At 36.8% G+C, this 19,915-nt stretch overlaps 1 protein-coding gene across 11 annotated transcripts in view; it reads left to right on the forward strand.

Annotated features, from left to right (window-relative positions):
• The first annotated feature begins 4,516 nt into the window (after positions 1-4,516).
• Positions 4,517-19,915, forward strand: part of LOC139980823 (uncharacterized) — a 47,818-nt gene continuing 32,419 nt past the window's right edge. For 7 of the 11 annotated variants that reach the window (XM_071992775.1, XM_071992782.1, XM_071992790.1 and 4 more), the window contains exons 1-4: positions 4,517-4,734; positions 9,336-9,464; positions 13,526-13,549; positions 14,559-14,654. In XM_071992775.1, coding sequence (XP_071848876.1) covers positions 9,338-9,464; positions 13,526-13,549; positions 14,559-14,654 — 247 coding nt within the window. In that variant the 5' untranslated portion in view covers positions 4,517-4,734; positions 9,336-9,337. The remainder of the gene's footprint in view (positions 4,735-9,335; positions 9,465-13,525; positions 13,550-14,558; positions 14,655-19,915) is intronic. The other 4 variants (XM_071992810.1, XM_071992835.1, XM_071992852.1 and 1 more) reach the window with 1 other exon arrangement.

The following is a 19,915-nucleotide window of genomic DNA, read 5'->3' on the forward strand; positions in this document are numbered from 1 at the left end:
GGGGGAGGGGTCTAAGGGGAGGGGGTGCCCCCCTCCCCTTTGGAAAATTTTCGCATACGGAGGATGGGCTAGATGCAAAATGGTGCCACATTTGATGCTAAATTCGATCTGAAGATATCTCCAGAAATTGCTATTTTTGAGGTAATGATTTTAACAACGCGCAGAATTTTACAGAGGATATGAACCATATGCTGTCGATATTATGCCTAACCCTATCAATAGAACCTACATTTGTTGAATTAATGTGTGCATGACCCCCGACTCCTTTCTTGTCCTTCTCGTTTTCTCCCATTATCCGAAAATACGAATTACTGTGCTTCTTTGTCCTTATGAAAAACCAACTCAGATGATGGGAGTTGAATATAACAAAATATATATATTTTTTTTACCAACCCAAATCTCAGATGGGGGGCACTCGGTTTTCCAGGGGGGGCACGTGCCCCCCTGGCCCCCCTTGGCGACGCCACTGGGTCTAAGGGGAGGGGTGTCCCCCTCCCCTTTGGATTTTTTTTTTGCATTTCCAGGTGGCCCCAGATGCAATTTGGTGCAATATAGCACACTTCAACACCCAATCCATTTTGTAAATAATTTTGCATTTTCACCTGGCCTTATAGATGCAATTTGGTGCTCCAAATGAGATTTTTTTCTCATTTGGAAATGAAAAAGGGGTTTTCTGACTCGCGGAGCGGGGGGGCGGAATGATACTTCCGCCCCCCCCATATTTTTGACTGGGGGGGGGCTGGCGCCCCCAGCCCCCCCGGTTCCTACGCCCTTGATAGAGCCATCTCGGGCCCAATTGAAATTTGCGTGTGGCAAGGTCACTAAAGTAACAAAAGTTTGAAAGATTGATGCTTTTATGCCGCATTATTTATATATATCCCGATAAATGCAACAGTAAGTGTTGGAACTGGAAGACATGTCAGACGTGAACAACCCAATGACTATGTGAGGAGAGAATCCACGTGCAAATTTTAATTGGGGCATGGACGTCGCTTAGGCAGAGTTTTTTTGGGCAGAGATGTGTTCATACCCTCCAAACCACTTTAAATGTAATACGAATAGGAAATGTATGTATGCTCGAGCGAAACAAAACATCGTGTAAGTACTTACGGTCAGTGGCGTCACCAGACTTTTCAGTCTGGGGGGCACAGGGGGGGGGGGCACCAAAATTTGATGGGGGGCACTTAGGTGGATACGGATCGCCGTCCTGGGGAGGGGTCTAAGGGGAGGGGTCGCATACGGAGGATGGGCTAGATGCAAAATGGTGCCACATTTGATGCTAAATTCGATCTGAAGATATCTCCAGAAATTGCTATTTTTGAGGTAATGATTTAAACAATGCGCAGAATTTTGCAGAGGATATGAACCACATGCTGTCGATATTATGCCTAACCCTATCAATAGAACCTGCATTTGTTGAATTAATGTGTGCATGACCCCCGACTCCTTTCTTGTCCTCGTTTTCTCCCATTATCTATTAAGATGTAACAGGTTCCAGCATCGTTATTGGCTCCTATCAGGGATCTCACCATGCAATCCAAAGTTTGATCACACATCGAGTATAGCTCAGTATGCAGGTGTGAACATTCGCCATTTGTTCCTACAAGCATCTGACCTCAAATGACCTCTGCACCCCCTACACAACAGGGTTAATATATGGGTCTACAAATATAGGCAAGTATGGTGCCTGCGGACCCTCACATTCTCACATTTCGTCAGCTCCTAACCTGTCAACCTCAGACTAAGGCAACATACTGCAGTACCCTCCCTTCTCACAGCAGGTCCGAATTTTCGGCATTTCACAGGCATCCAATTCACGAGTTGTGATGGCGCGGGTTACGACTTCGATACCCGACGGTCAAGGATAAACTTTTTCATTTTTTCGCAGCTCATTTGAAGAAAATACGAATTACTGTGCTTCTTTGTCCTTATGAAAAACCAACTCAGATGATGGGAGTTGAATATAACAAAATATATATATATATATTTTTTTACCAACCCAAATCTCAGATGGGGGAGGGGCACTCGGGGGGCACTAGGTTTTCCAGGGGGGCACGTGCCCCCCTGCCCCCCCCCCCCTTGGAGACGCCACTGCTTACGGTAGCGCACACTGTCACTTATGTTTGCACAGTGTGAAAGTACCGTTTGCGGACCTACGTGAAGTTGGGCTAGAATACAATTCCTCCTGAAGCCCAAACCACGAGGCATGCATGTGAATAAACGCAATAGGCATTGCATGTAGTGAGAAAATTGTTCGAGCTAGACGTAACTACTCGATTGAGTTCAAATGCGGTTGTATTTCAAGCTCAGTGAAACCTTTCTGTTGGATTTAATGACGCACGGAACAAGGAACGTTTATGTTTTACAGTAGGCCTAGTGCATACAAGCGAATCTACTTTGTTTAGAACTTTGGATTTTCTTTCGGATGTTATACTAATCTACGTTTGAGACTATCATCACTTTTGTTATTGTGCCAGTTTGACTGGTAAGTGAGCACATTCATACATCACTCTGTATAAAACCCGCCAAAAACGTGATCTTGAGATTTACGTTACTTTGGGTCAGCTTGCGAGTTACCTCTTCAGATATTGGGAAATCGTTGCGAAATCGCCGCAAATTTCGTAAAAAAAACTTGTAAACACGTGGTGAAGAAATCAAGAAACACCATTATATTCAGTATCTATTTATGTCTCGAACATTACGCCGGAAAATAACAGTTATGCTGACACGAAATGCACGCACAGCTCCGTACTGAACAGTTCACAACAGAAAAGATCATCACAGTGACGTCATTCACTGACCTGAGGGCTGTTCAAGGTCGTTGCAGTGTTTGCAAATTCCTAAATTACGGAGACGAAAAAACGATGTTTCAATTCCCTTTTTTATAACTTTCCGGTGTGCTATTTGGAAAATTAAAAAAATATGTTGCTTGGTAACATATAAACTACATTATATATGAAAATGAGAGATTTTTTTTCTGTCACTATCGTTCTACTTTAACATTTGGCAGCAGGGGTAGGCAATTAGTACATAACATTGCTTCTACATTATCCACTCCATAGGATCAGGATATAAATTAAAAACTTTCACATTTGATTGTTATTTCAAGTTCAAGTGCACAACAGATAAATAACCTTGAACAATTGAGAATGGGATTAGCTTAGATCCGACTTTCGAATTTGTTCAGTCTTCTCTAAAGTAATAATAAAAAAGATCAAACGCCCTCTATTAAACTGAACTTTTAATTAGAAAAGGAAGCCTGAAAGCTGTAAGTACCGTACACTACGCGGCCCACTGAGATAACATATAGTAAACTGGTAGCTCGTGTACAATTAATATTGAAAGTAGGAAAAGAGCTGAAGTTGGCAAAAAACAAGGAGGCGATTGACAAATTCATCATAACCGTATTAAAGGTCACTTCTCTCTTTTCTTCTTTCACTACCCAGCGGTAATAATTATTTTCGCTCCCGCGCCACCTACCCTCCCTTTCCTGACTCGCTTACAACAGCTTTTCTGGTATTGAATGAATTTAAATTGACGTGAAAATTTGAAAGGTGCATGGTAACGTGATAAGTTTTATAATCGCGACTTTCTGAGCAAAGCAAGATTGTAGGGTTATCCTGTCTTAATTCCATCTATCTTCCACATTTCTTCATGACTTTTCCAAATTTGGTTAAAACGAATGGTTGTTTTTAACACCGTTATGATTCTGCTTCTATTTTGATCATATTTTTTTACCATAGTTGGATTTTTCTGTTAACTATGGTTTGATAAATATAGACTTATCAGAGTTACGTTATATATCACAAAGGAGATCATCTTCAACAGTTCAAAATACTACGGTGTCCCTTACAAGACAGTAAATCCGTATTTTTTTTTTATGTGTCATTTTTTTATATGTCATTTATCGTGAATTCAATCTTCTCTGAAAATGCATTTTGTGTTTATTGTTTATACATATTTTAAATTCTAACAAAGCCTTATAATATTCATGTAAACTTGGATACTATTTTAACTTTTAACTAAGCCTTTTGCAGCAAAGTGGTTCCAACTTCACCGACAGTTCCCGTGGATTAGCAAGTTAGTTACATCCAGTACAAATGTTCATGCACCATCAAACCTGTTTAGTGATAAATACAAACAAATCGCCCGTTTTCATAATTTCCGGCGCGATTTCGACTATATACGGAGCATATTTTTGTTTTGAGATAGCCTACCTGGTCTTGTGATAAGTCATATCGTAAAGCCTTGAGTAAGTTTCAAACATAACGTAGCGTCTTCATCAAAAACTGTTGCTTTCCAGATATTTTTCTGTATATGTTTACCCCTTTTGATGGTCTGGAATATATTGCATAACACGAATAAGAATTTGCAGTGTATAATTCTGAATAAAATATGGCAAACTTCCAGGAGTCTGGTTGAGCAGTGAAGTTGGCACATCAACTATCTGTAAGTTGTTTAAGAGTTACCGTAAATCTTTCAACTGGCTCTCTAATTACAAACCTTTCACGATCACAATCGCTTCACGTCGTTACGCGTTAACGTTACAAATTTTCAACAGTGCAGTTAGCATGCAATGCTCAACATATGTCGTCTGTTTGTCGTTCATATCTCATGAGATACCTGTCGCTTTACCATTTATATAAAAAAAAAGTGGCAAAACCTTAGAAGTACCGAAAGGACTAAATCAATGTAGAGCTAACGTCTTAAAATGTTAGATATCCAACATCCAAGGTAAGTTCGAGCATGTTTACCTCCATGGTTCGAGATATTCGAAGCTAGCTAGGCTATGGAACAGGTCTCCTATCCGTGAGAAGCATACTGTGATTATGCTAGGACTAGTAGGAGGATGGATCTTGCATAGGCCCTAGTACATGTTTTGTGCAATTGCAACTGTAAGTGTAAGTGTGTGTGTAAGCGTGATTTGGAAGCAAACCTAAGGCTTGGCCTAGGCAAATAAAGGAGGCATGTTAATAATGAGTCATTGGTTTAGTTTAGAGACCCAAGGATCAGGAAGCCATACAATAGCTAAATATTTGAGACCCTATCTGTGTTAGATCCTGGATGAACACTGGCTTATTTCAAGCCTTCTCTTTTTCAATAAGTGTTCAGAGGCTAACAAGGCAGGGATGTGAATTTGCCCCCATTCCTGCTCCCTGGACTCATTTAACGTCTGCATCCAACAGAGGAGAGTGTATACCCCAGCATCTGACCATTTTCTCAAATATACTGAGGTAGGCAAAGGCACCCCATTCCACATCACTGCAGTGCAGCCATGACGAACAAAGTTGTTTCGAAACAAACCCGTTTCCTCAAGTTCACAAATACCAAATCCACGGAAGACTCCACACATAACCACTGCACTGCAAAGGTTTTAGGATAGGTCAAGAGAATCGGCTCCTTGTGGAATTTTGGTAATGTTTCTATCAGGCTTGGGGTAATCGTAATCAGTAATCGTAATCGATTACAATCGATTACATTTTTTGAAGTAATCGTAATCGATATCGATTACTTTTGTGAAAATTACAAAGTAATCGTAATCGATTACAAGGGCAAAGTAATCGTAATCGTATTACATTTATGATTACAGTGAAATTTGAATGAGAAGGGCAAAATTAGTAATGTAATTAACCTTGTTGCTGAAAAAAATCACTGCAAATTAAGTATTTTGGTGGATCAGAATTTGCTTTACCAGAGTTGACCACTTTTTGATGAAAATAATTTACTTTTACTTCGGCCTTCCATGTCCCATGTACTGTGGAATGCCCCATTTCAAAGCTGTTTAGTTTATTTTGGTGTTATAATGTAAAAGAGTTTTTAGTTTTGCTGCTAGGCAGAAATTATTAGTTTACAAAATATAGTGTTGCATGAAAATCTTCATTTGTTTTACTTTAGTATTTGTCTGTTTACTCTTTGTCTGTTTAAATTGTATTTTTTACTGGACTTATGGGTTACACATCTTAAACGTGTTAAGGCATAAATGTGTAATGCCTGGTAGGAATTGTAGATATACTTCCACAATTTTGTCCGTATATACTGTAAATGCCCTTCCTTTGCCCTATTTCATTGCCTTATTTCCCGGCAGAGAGTTATATTAAACAGATATGCAGAGGATTGTGCAAGTAACCACAATGTAATCGTGATTGTAATCACGATTACATTACAATGTAATCGTAATCGAAATCGATTACTTCAACTTTAGGCTGTAATCGTAATCGTAATCATACATTCTCAAGTAATCGTAATCGTAATCGATTACATTCAGATGTAATCGCCCCAAGCCTGGTTTCTATTGCTGAACACCACTTGTAAGTGAAAAGTAAAACCATTATATGTAGGCTAGGATGGCATACATATTTTCTTAAAGGTCAGCTGTAATCACATTCTCTATGATGTTTCTCTGTGATTTAGTTCTATCGTTTCGATCAAGTCTCTTCGTTGGTCCATTGGATTGTTCCATTAATTTTTGGGGGGTATTGTATTACAACAAACTTGTTTGACACAATACCTGACTGAGCTCTTATTGTGTAACAATATCTTCTAACATAGATTCAATGGTATTAAGATAGACAAGGCATATGAGGTGCCATTCCCAAAATAATTTGACAATGACAAACAACTTTGTGTCTGTAAAATACCCCAACTAAAAATAAAACAATCCCACAATGGAAGTAAGAAACTTGTTCCCTATCCTTTATCTTTGATTTTCATCAATTCTTTGGTCATGAAAGTGCCTCAGAATACAAAAAAATGTTTATTGCTTCATTGGATAGCTATTTTAATTGGTTTTGAGAGACTCTGGAGAATTTACAAACTCTGGAGATTCAAAAATTGGTTCAAATTGATTCAAAAATTTTGTTAAATTCAGAAAATTCAAAAATTGATTCAAAAAATTGATTCAAAAGTCCAAAAATTTGATTAAAAAATTTGACTAAAGAATTGGCTCAAATTGGTTCAAAAATTGATTCAAAACTTGGTTTTGACAGACTCTGGAGGTTTGACAGACTCTGAAGATTCAAAAATTTGACTGTGATAATAATTTTCTCATTCTTTCAAATTAAGGAATCAAATACAGGACAAATTGATAGAACGTCTTATTGAATGTGGTAACGATGAACATCTCGTCAGTAACGTTCAAAGGGATGTATATATTTCATTTAATAGAGTATCACTCATTGTGTGGTACTGCAGTTAAACAGAATTTAGTTAATATTTAATTGTGAAATCAAATGAGGAAATCCATCAAGCCTGTTTTATAGTTTCTTGGTAAAGGTTGGTAATTACAGAGAGTACAAACAAACTACAGTAAACTTGAAATATTGTGATATCGTTCTGTCTGTGTACAGTACATGACAGTACGTATGGAGCAATAAAATTGACATATTTGCAGACTCTGTTGACTGTCTTTTACTTCCTCACTACTATCAGATTATCTTACAGATCTATACAAATTTAAAAGTTGCAATGTAAATATGCCATATAAAGATTGCATATAGTCATAGTGTTTACCCAGACCTAAGTTCAGTTATCAGCCTGCTGCCAAAGTACTGTTTGTACACTTCAATGGATATAAGAGGGGAAAGGACTGTATATATATGCAAGGGGACTTTCCCAAATTATATTAGAGTATCTGGTTGCATAATTTGGTCAGCAAGTGCTTCTGCACTGAGCAGGACTACCTTCATTAAAGATTACAATAATAAAAAAATTAAAATGAAGTTCAAGGATGTTGTCACAAGTCTTATCTTGTGTTCTTAGCAACTCACCGTTACCAGAATCTACTGTACTCTGCGCTCTGAGTTCAGCTCGGGCGAGTCTCGTGATTTTTAATGTGGGACACGGTTCAGGATCGGGTCTTTCAATTGTCCTCCAGTGGTGTATTAAACTCGACCACACCCGCTGTCCATGAATAATCATTGCCCTAGGCCTTCCACCAGCTTGCCGTGACCTCGGCATATTACTTTCCCTAAATTTGCTAAATTCCAGATCCTGCTTACTCGTGTTTAAATAAGCGCATTGGGCCACAGACTGCGATCAGGGTTTGTTGGTGTTTGTGTCTTAAGTAGGCAAAGAGCATCTCTCATCATTACCTCCTGGTAACACCGCGTCAATGGGAATGCCCCTTCATTGTTTTTCTTACTAAGGTAACATTTGAATTGTTAAGTCAACCAAGATAAGATAAGACTAGATTCTGGGCACAAAAACCAAACAGCCTGATTCACTCTTAATCCCAGTCTTGGAACACAAAAAAAAACCAGATGTGGAATTGTATGGAGGAGGGACCTCTCTTATCCTCATAGTATTTTAAGTTTGGACAAGTACTTCAGTACAGTACTAATAGTAATACTTAATTTTCTAGTCATAGGGGTTGGGGGTGAGAGTATTTGGGGAGTGATCATGTTTCTCCAGATATAAGGTAAATAATGAAAATATTAATATAATTAAATATCGTGCATGAGGCCTGTATTTATTGTAATATAGGACCTATAAAAAAAATGTTAAAAAATATAGCTTCATTGAACATTTGCCCAGATCATCTTTAGGAGAAGAAATGCCACTTACGAGAAACTTACTATTCAGTTGTTCCGCTAATAATTACCGAATCGTGGAGTTGATCGCACCAGCCAACCGAAGCCATTCCAAGTGGACGCCCACAAACCTCTATGTACATTGATGATACGAATACGATTTAGTAAACCTCTCAACAAAATAAAAATATAAAATAAGACTTGTTTGTATACAGAGCATCTATTTTTATTAAACATGATACTTAAATGACTTGATTTGATGTAATTTGTATAGTTTCCACAAATTTTATTCCCTAATTGGGTTACTGATTCCTAACTTTTATACATTTTATGAATGCACATAACATTTTATTTATTATACTCACCATTTTCCTATTTATGAATTGTATTTTATGCAATTTATACTGGAATAAATGAAACGAAAAAAACGAAATTAGCAAACTGCTTATCCACTAAAGAGCCTGTGTATGAGAATGTGTAAAAGTAAGTTGGCCTGACATTTTGAAACCAACTTACTTTTACACATCTTATCAAAACTTCAAAAGGACTCTTTTCATATAGTCACTATTTTGCATATTTTTCACAACTTGTAAATTACAACTGAATGCCCACAATTTTGTGTGATCAGCATGAAGTCATATCTGGCAGAACAATTTCCCCTCCATGAGAAGATGTTCCTGCTTGTCCCATGACATGCTTGTCCCAAGAGTGAGGCACAATTTATTGGAGGTCATATTTGTGCTACCTCTCTTAAAGAGTGATGAGGATTGATGCCTTCACATTTTTGTTCCATCTTCTGATCAACAGCAATGACGACTCCTCAGAAAGTCCTAGAAGAAGTTGGAGCCGATAATCCAACTAACTGTGTTATTAGTAACTCCAATAATGAATGCTGTCCAACCCAGCAGAACTTTCCAAAATTGCCAGAGCTACCATGTGAGTATTGATCAGCTTAGTACTTTTGGTTAACTATATAAAGTTTTCTCTTTCTAAATTCAAATTTGGTAAAAAAACAACAGAAAATGATATTTCCTGTGTTGGTGTGTTGTCCTGTAATAAGAAAGCTTGTCTCCTCCTAGGTGTATGAGATATTAATACTGCCATTGACTACTGTGTAGCCAGTCCTTGCATGTATGTGAGTGTCGGTGAGTCATCTGCACTTGAACTTAATAAAGAGAGCTATCTTTCGAAATTTATTCAAATCCTGAATAGGAGGAAATCTTAGTCTGATTGTGAGTTTTTTAAAGGAAAAGTTAAATCCCCAACCCCCCCCCCCCATAAATAGAATGAAAAAAAATTGAAAATCCTCTAAATGCCAAGTGCATATTCTGGCTCTGGTGTATATGTTTTATGTTTATTAGTATGGACATCCCCAATCATGAAGTTTGTAATACTCTGTATTATAAACCTAATTTATTCTCCAAACCTCCTAGGATATCAACCTGTATGTTTAATAACCATGAGTTTCAGCATGGGTTCACAATTTGATGTCACGATAATGATCGCGAAGTCGCTTTGGTATGGGTTAGATTTGCTTTTACAGCTCTTTGACAGAACTGTTCACCAGTGAGCTCCTCTGTTAATACAAAAGGTACAGATGATAATCATGGCCTTCTGTTTTGTTCCCTTTTTTTGGAAAGAGCTGGTAATCCCTTGTGCGTCTCCATCAATCACATGAAATGATGCTGGTTGCAGGGACTCCGTCTAGTCTTAAAGATCTTATAAAGCAGAACCCAACCATAGTATCATTGGTATAGCATGTGATATTAAGAGATACTTGCAATGGACAACTTTCCCAAGTTACAGCTTCTGTACATAAACTACTACTACTACTCCTAAGAAGCTTCAGTGTGCACTGTGAAGGACTGAATTGAAAGTGAAATCTTTATTGAAGTTTAGCACTATGTCAGAATCCATTCAGTCATAATTAGAACACTTTTCAAGGACAAAAATGATAGTAGAACCTTAGCATTGCTAAATATAGCAATTGTTCAATGCCATTGAGTAACAAATAATGCTACAAACAGTACATGGTTTAAATTATGTAGACAATATTACACAGTGTACAATACACACCCACTTTTTGTAGAGTTACTGGAATTTCACAAAACATAACTGCACAGTGTTTTAAGCTCAATAGAAATCTGCAGATGTAGTAATTGATATGAGCAGAAAGCTAAGCATTTTAATGAGAGGGGGAGGGGAAGGAGAGGAGGGGGTTGAAGCCCTAATTGACCCAAACCATGGTTTCTGGGCCAATTAGGATGCCTGGAAAACTGGGGGTTTCAGAATATTGTATTTTTTGCTTTTCATAAATGTATCATGAATTTATGGAGACTTCAACAGGGGACCAGGTGAAATATTTCTTCCAGGGCATCAACCTGGTTCTCATTCCCACCAATGTGATGTATTTTTTATTTGTTTGGGGGCAGTCAGGGAATCTATGCAATGGTGATGGTGTGTGCGTGTTTGTGTGACACTTCAAATTTATGCTTTTGTTTGATTAACTTCGTTTTTTGTATGAGGGTCGGTCTTATTGAGTACAGTACAAGAACGCAGATTCTTTTCTGTGAAACTGTTCAATAGTCATTTGCAGTCAATAGATGTCAAAGTCAGAAACTTTTGTAAACATTTATAACTCAAAAAAGTACATCTTTGTTGAACATTATACATGGTATACAGATCCAGCTTGGTGAGCACAAGAACCCTATTGAAAATGTTGGAAATCAAAGGTCACATGAGGTCAACAGACCTGTATCAAAGTCTGAAAACCTTTTAAACATGAATACTCCAAACTTTAAGAACTACAACTACTTTGTGAACTCTCCAATGCTATGATTTTGTTTTGGTGAACATAGTTTGGTCAAATTTAGTTTGAACAGTAAATAGTTTTTTGAAGGGGCTCTACAGGGAATACTACAAATAAGAGTTGGAAATCTCTGATCTTTTCTGGTTCTCACTGAGTTATTGGACAAATTTAACCGTCTAACTCTACATAAGTCACATAGTTAAATGTGGAATTTTGAGCAAATTGTATGGCAAGGAATCACAAAGCCAACTGGCTTTCTGGGTTTTTCTTAAACTTTTGTTTTTTTTATCATAAATAACATAATGATGCATACAGAATATTTCACTATGTCCTGCAAAACATATTTTGTACCCTCCCCTAATTTACAGTCTAATTACAGAAGCAAAGCTTAAGTACAGTTTTTTAGTAGATGGCCTGTACTGTTGTATTGCCTGTAGTATATTAATTTAGAAGTACTGTACCTGTTCACCAACACTAATACTGTTGTCCAACACAGTTAAATGTTTTGTTTTATCTTTCTACCTTACAGTAAGTTATAAATGCTTATCTGACAGTAACTGACAGCTGGTGTGTGTGTTTGCCAGTTCGAATAAACTTACAAGTACAGGATCAATAATTATTATTGAAAGAATTAATGCTGTTGTCAGAAAGAGTGCATTTATCGCCTACACTTGGGACAGTACGGTATGATACTGTACAACTTGCCTGTGTTAGACAGTTGAATGTAACTTGCAAAGTAAATTGTATTGGTATCACATGCCATACATGTATATTTGTATGGACTTTGCAATTACCACAAGGGCGATATTAACTTTGTAGAACAGATGTTCATAAATTGTGAGAATTTTTATTTTGTCCATGATTGCAGAGTTGTATTTCAATATGTACAGTATATATGTACTGCATGATAATGACAGGTTAATAAACGATCTTAGGCCTACCATGCTTTTATCGCAGCATAATGCACGAATGGGGGTACAACACAAGTGAGGCACGAGGCCGTAGGCCGAGTGCGTCCAGCAACAGGGTAGGGAAAGGGAACAGGGTATAACCCTTTCGCTGGATGCACTCATGTTCTGACACCGGCTAGTCAAATATGGTGTATAACTGTCTTTGGTTACTTTGATTCCTTGGAACGCTGCTGTCAGGACATTTGAACATTGCTTCAATAGCTGCAAAATGCCATAATATTAGGCCTTATAACATTGTTGCCGGTATTGTTAATTGAGGTCATCGTTATTGCTCGCACTCAAGGTGAGTGTACTTTAGGCTAAAAGCTAGTGTTCTCGGAAATTTTGGTTAACATTTGGTGAACATTTGGTCAAGGACAAGGGGTATACACCATACCTGATTGTTTCACTGAAGTTCAGTGATTCGTTTGCTTTGAATTAGCTAAGGCAGCTAGCTGGGATCAGGATTAAGCTAGCCGACATGCATTTTTGGTTCCAGTTGCTGGTTAAGAGCTGGTGCTTGTACTGTATCTGGCCTAAATTGTTTGGGACCATCTGGGCGAAAACAATTCCAGGCCATTTTGGGCTGGGTGGGCCCCAGTCTCTTCCACCTCAGCATTTTGAGACACATTCTTTGGGCCCAAGTTTGTGGGGCCCATTTTTTGGGCCCATTTGGGTGCAAACTATTATTGGGCTCATTTATTGGGGATGGGCCAAAATTTTTAAAAGCCAGTAACTACGCAACCTTAAATCAGATTGAATCCAAACTTAGAATATACAGTAGTTGTTGGTTAATAGTTGGTACATGTGGGCCTCAATATTATTTATTATATTGTGTGAGATCTTCAAGACTACAAACACTTTAATATATTCCACTAAACAAGGAACAGTGTCTGTTGGGCTCTTGTTTTTCTTGCAACTTTTATTAAACACTGTAACATAGTTTTGTAACAAATTTAATTTTAGAGTTAAAAGAAAATATCTTGATACTACAGTACTATTGAAGTACAGTATGCATTGACAGCTTACCAAATCTGTAAGACTCACTAATGCCACACTATACAGGTGTGAGTGTGTTTGAAGTGTGAATTTGAGGTAGTTTAGAACATCCTTTAGAATGTGATGGCCCAAATGGCCAGTGCTGTAATTTAGTGAGTTTAAATTTGATGGTTTCCTACTTTCCATGTGTGTTTAATCATATCTGTATTATCTTTCTTTTGTTTCTTTTTCTTCCACAGCTTTTGATGAGCGCCCTACCACAGGTAAGATCACCAGTGATAGACATGTTGGTATGTCCTATATAAGTTGGAAGGTACTGTACAGTGTGTGTATAAATTATAGATGGGTAAACTTAAATTTGAACAGAGGTTAATACTGTAGGACAAACACCCACAGCACAGTAATGTATAGTTAACATAGTAGAGTCTTTACAGTACAGTATAGTACTGTACTAATACAGTACAGTGTGTAGCATAGTACAGTACAGTGCAATGAAATACAATGCAGGGCAGTACGTACAGTATAGTATAGTACATTACAGTCTGTCTGTACATGTTAAAGTATAGTACAGTCTGTAAGACAGTACAGTAGAACTACAACAGTACTACTGTATGAAGTTTGTCAAGTACTAGTAGTTTGGTAAGTAAACAAATTTAGTCACTGAGCTATAATTTACAAGGTCCAGAGTAGTGTTGTCAAAACATAGCATACATGTACATGCAGTAAATGTGTGCTGATAGAAAAAGATGTAGAAAAGATGTATGCTTTAATATGAATTAGAATGCCTCTATAATGCTTCTATATAAGTACACTTTCTCTGCTTGCTTACATTTAAATTTGGTCACACGCTTTGCAAATTACACTTACAGACACTTTGTGCAATTTTATAATCTATTTTTTATTATTTTTCCAAACACCATCTGTTATTTATATCATGGTAGGTTACTGCACATACTGTTATAAACCACTTAATACGCAACGCCTTGGCTTTGAAGTGTTTAAGACAAGCATATATAAATTTAAAATTGAATCACTTGTGCTTTAAGTGTCATTCCATTATGTAACTATGTTATGTAGTGTACAGTGTGAGCTGATCAGTCCCAACAAACTCTATAGCAAGGTAGAGAGTGTGATGAACAGCCTAATTCAATTAGATATGGGATTAACATTTAGATTAACTAAAATATGCATGACTTGTACTAAACCATTGCCTGACTTTTCACCCTCATTGTCTACCTGCATGTATGTTCCAATGTCACCACACAATGGTAGAGGGTACCACATTTGAAAGCTCCACCAGTGATCCTTACTCTACTGCTGATGTTACCAGAAACTTCACCACCAGAGTTACAACGCATGATCATGACGGTAACCTAATCTGTCATCTTACCATTTAGTCGATCAATCGATCAATCAATCGATCAATCTACCACTCATTGCTGTGTTGTTCTGCTGGTATTTCAAGCTGCTCTTTGTACCGACTTTGCCACAAAGGAGCTGAAGTAGCTGCTCCCAGATGGTCTGTATTTGCATTGTTTGGAGGATTGTTGGAAGTACAGTAGCTGAAAACATATGTAGTCTGCTACTTTTAATCCACAAAAATCACACATGAAGTAGATCAAATCTGGCAGAAATTGTGCAAAATTTTGAAACGAAACAATTAAATTTTCAGTTCCTTATTTGTGCGACACAATGTCTTCTGTATCAGACCAAAATGGAAGTTAACTGCCAGTCCCACGTCGAGTAGCAGTCAAATGGTCCTAACCACTGATCGGTATCTAAAGTTGACTGAGGGGATTAAACTATATATATATATATATATATATATATATATATATATATATATATATATATATTTATATATATATATATACATATACTGTACATGCCACCGTCAACACTTGTCATTGTAGTGCGTGGTGAATGTCAAACATAGTTCTAGTTGTTCATATTCAATGGAGGGGTCTTTCTACTGCAACCCTTGAAGTTATTTCGATCACGAAGAAGGAAGTTCAGCGTTTGGTCCTTTAAGGTAGACCAAACCTCTGTGTAATGTTTAAAAACAGTATTCTAGCTGTGCCTGCAATACAGTATATATTTAAATGAGGAAATGATGACTATAGAAAACCATCAGAACTAAGCTGTCAATCAGGAATCACGCCTATTTCGGACGTGACAGAGAATACACAGAGTCCTGGACACTGATTGTTGAAATTTTACAAACATACGTAACATCTGAAGGCCTATTAATGGACAATTAATCTAACGAATACACGTAGGTCTGTAGTCTATCATTGCAAATGTAACTCCCTCAGGTCTTTTAAAAACTGCTAGGTCGATTCCCTGGCCCTGGTTTATCATCATCCAAACATGTAATATATGCCATACACGGCTGTAGTATATGGTTAATTCCATGATAAGGTCAACATCATACCCAAAAATTTAAGATCATTGTACATTAAAATTGTACCAGTTTCCAATAAATAGAATACTTGTAGTTACTAAAAATAATTTTTTCACCCCCGAAACATCATTTGTTTGATTATGGGGTCGGTAATAACAAATGGTTCCCGTTGTAACTAAATTATGAAAAATACAGTGAAATTTCATTTTGTGCAGATTTGTACATAGTAATCATAGATATCATCAGTTTTTTGGACTAATTATATTTGCTATAGCATAGTGCTCACTTAATAGCTTCAATTTTTTTTCGACATCAAGGCATTAGACAATAGTGGTGAATTGAAAACACCCTCAATTTACTGTCACGCGAGTCACAAAATTTACTGTTTTTGTTTTTTTTCTCCTTGCCTGCACAATAGTTTTACTCCAAATAATGAATATCAAGTCTTCACATAGATACCAAAAGGATTACTGAATTTTCCTTTCCAGAAGATATTCAAATTTTGCGGAAAATCACCCTTTATGAATGTCACGCCAGTCACGTCACGCGAGTCACGTCAAATCAAGATAGTGTTTCTACCTATTTACTGTGTGTTGGACTAATTATATTTGCTATAGCATAGTGCTCACTTAATAGCTTCAATTTTATTTTGATATCAAGGCATTAGACAACAGTGGTAATAGAAAACAGTAAACACCCTCGATTTACTGTTACGGAGTCACAAAATTGACTGTTTTTGTTTTTTTCTCCTTGCCTGCACAATAGTTTTACTCCAAATAATGAATATCAAGTCTTCACATAGATACCAAAAGGATTACTGAATTTTCCTTTTCAGAAGATATTCAAATTTTGCAAAAAATCACCCTTTACGAATGTCACGCGAGTCACGTCACACAGGTCACGTCAAATCAAGATAGTGTTTCTACCTATTTACTGTGTGAAAATTACAGGGATGTTATCTAGTTTGATGAATGAATCACTGATTAAAGATATCATATATGCATTCCCCTTTAATTAGGCAACTTGAATAATATGGGCACACATAATGCAACTAATCATCATAATTTCATTTGAAATATCAGAATTTAAATCATGAATATTTAATCGCAATATAATGCCTATTTTATCACCACATTTGGAAAGTTAGCACATGTCATTGATTTTTTAGTATTATACTAAAACATAATCTATATTTGTATCTGGCAATGCCATGTGCTATGACTTGACAACCTTAAGGTCTTAACTGCTCAATCATTCCCAAAATCCTATGAGCGAATGTATCTTCTCAAATATTACACTTTATGTTTATTCAAATATGACAAATGAGAATGGTAATTTGAATCACATTTTGATAGATCTGTTTCTTCTCTAACTTTCAAATGAGTGACTTCAACAGACTTAATATTGTTATAAATATTAATTGACAAAATATATTGCCTGAACAACTGTACTACCCGTACAGTATATTACCTACTGTCTGCAGTCATGAAGGTAACTCGGGGACATTAATATTATCTGGACATTCCCAAGGGAAGTACCTTTTGGACACTTTCTAGACCAATGAATGTTATATTTCACTATGCAAGATCTGTACCTTCAATTCACTACTGCATTTGGTCTAGAACTATCCGAAAAGTGAACTTGTCACGCGAGTCACGTTTTCTTGTCACGCGAGTCACAATACATCTTCATCGTTATTTTCATGCATTACAACTTTTTTTCAAAGTTGCATAGCAATTGAGGTAGAGGTGTTTTTCAACTTCGGTATGATTATAAAAAGTGATTGGAAAAATTTTAATAAGACATAAGAAATCGAACATTTGTGTGTGCATTCTGATTTTTGCTAATAGTAACTGTCACGCGAGTCACGTTTAGTTTTTCGCCAATTTCACCCCCAAAACTTGAGGTATAAATATTTTTTCTCTACTGTTGTAAGCATTAAGGCGAACATTCACTGCTACATTAATGCTTTTCTCCCAGGTAATTTCTTTATTTGTTAAATGATATCAAATAGAGAGGAATTTGAGTAAAAATGTCACGCGAGTCACCATGGAATTGACCATATACTGCCATGGCACAATAATAACATTACAAGTACCTATGTTGCAAGAGCTGAAATAGTACAGATAATGCCGAGTCGTTGCGGATAAATACAATTAACATTTCATGCCTGCAGCTACTTTGCAGGATGTTGTTAATTCAAATGCGTTCAAATGATACCTGTCTTGTTCAATTCGAGAATAACGAACCAAAGTAGAGAATTTTACGTATAGTTTTGAAGAAGTATGCTAGGCAAGGAGATCTATTTAAATTAACGTGTGCAGAATTAACTGTTCGCGGCCACAATTCTTTGCAAATCTGAGTCTGGATTTTTTCCTGCGTGGCCAACCTGTGAATTTGAGATTGTTATGAAGAGCGTACAGTATGTTCAGTTGGCATATACCAGCCAGCCATGTAGATGGTGGAGCGGGCTAGTAATCCCAATATTGTAGCGCGCATGTGCACTATGTACAATAATCAACCCATTGAAAATACAGCTTTCAATGTTATGTTTCTTCTACATAAATTTGTATATATACATTTTTTACGTGTACAAATTTCTCTAGCAAGTTGTTTTGTAAACTCTCTTTTCTCTTGAGTTTTCATGTGTATCAGTATCCTGTAAAACATGATTGTAACATTTCTACTGTGCTCTGGTTTTCTCTGCAGTTTTTCTCTTAGAAATGCTTCAGGATTACTGTACCTAGATTCAGTTCTCCCATTTTTGTTTTACCTCTTCGTATTGAGGATAACTTGGTGTACTATAGAATGTACCTGTATAGCTCCCATATACCATTCCTTACAAGGGCATTAAATGCAGGGCTTCCCATTATGGCAGTATTATTAAATATTATTATGAATGTGGTTTCATAAGGTTCATTACCTACAGACTGCAGCAGTCTGAATTCTGAAAGACATTACCCCCATCAGCTGGTTCATTCTTGTCATACATAAATCAGTCATGTTCGCCTTGTTGATGATCAGTGCAATGTTATAAAACTTTGTGGAGCTTACCAAGCTGTTGATGTGGTAAAGTGTACACAATATATCCCCCCTCGCCGCCACCCTCCCTTTATCCCAGCTATGATGGGAGAACTACATCAATCTATTTAAAGCTCTAGAGTGTGGCTTAATTATCCATGAAGCAACCAGAAAATTTCAGACATTCTGTTCACCTGGTTACTTCATTTGGGACATAAATATGTGGAATGACTAATATTCATATGGAATCATATCCATCTGGTGATGTTTGAATTACATAATCGACGTTTAATCCATCAACATTGCTCATTTATCATGTACTAACGACAATCTGCTAAAGTCACAAGAATAGTGCAAAATTAGTCACAGAAAATAGTGCAAGAATAGTGCAAATATTGCAAAATTCATCCTCTGTCTAAATAAATATAATTTGTTAAACTTATCCTATAGCAGCTGCATGGGAAAAATGATACATCCCACACAACCTAAAATAAACACAAGCCTAAAATAATGTATTAGTAGTATTGTTTTTTGCATAATTGTCATGGTTTTGTTCATACATTAGGAATGATTATTTCCTGTAGTTCAAACCACACCCAACAAGTTGCATTCTTGATTCGTTGCCATTGAATTTCACTAATATATCCTTTCACCTTCTAGCCTATTCGTTGGCTTATATAGCGTTGGTCACCCTTCTGAGTGACAATTCAGTGTATCCGTTCATGAGCAAAATGTTTTTCATATTCAATTTTAACAAAATTAAGACACAAACTGGGTTCAAATCCTAGCTAACAGGGTCATGATAAAAGCTGTAGACATGGGTCATTGTTTCCTTCTCGTTTGATGCTCAATTAGCATACCAGTTGAGAATCCATGGGATAATGTATAGGATTGGTCAAATTGGATTGGGTATGTAAATTATTAAAACAGCCCTGCTTGTTGTACAGTATGTGGGAATCCATGGGATAATGTATAGGATTGGTCAAATTGGATTGGTTATGTAAATTATTAAACAGCCCTGCTTGTTGTACAGTATGTGGGAATCCATGGGATAATGTATAGGATTGGTCAAATTGGATTGGGTATGTAAATTATTAAACAGCCCTGCTTGTTGTACAGTATGTGGGAATCCATGGGATAATGTATAGGATTGGTCAAATTGGATTGGGTATGTAAATTATTAAACAGCCCTGCTTGTTGTACA

The sequence above is a fragment of the Apostichopus japonicus genome, chromosome 2 (assembly GCF_037975245.1).
Source record: "Apostichopus japonicus isolate 1M-3 chromosome 2, ASM3797524v1, whole genome shotgun sequence".
In the NCBI taxonomy this organism is placed as follows: Eukaryota; Metazoa; Echinodermata; class Holothuroidea; order Aspidochirotida; family Stichopodidae; genus Apostichopus; species Apostichopus japonicus.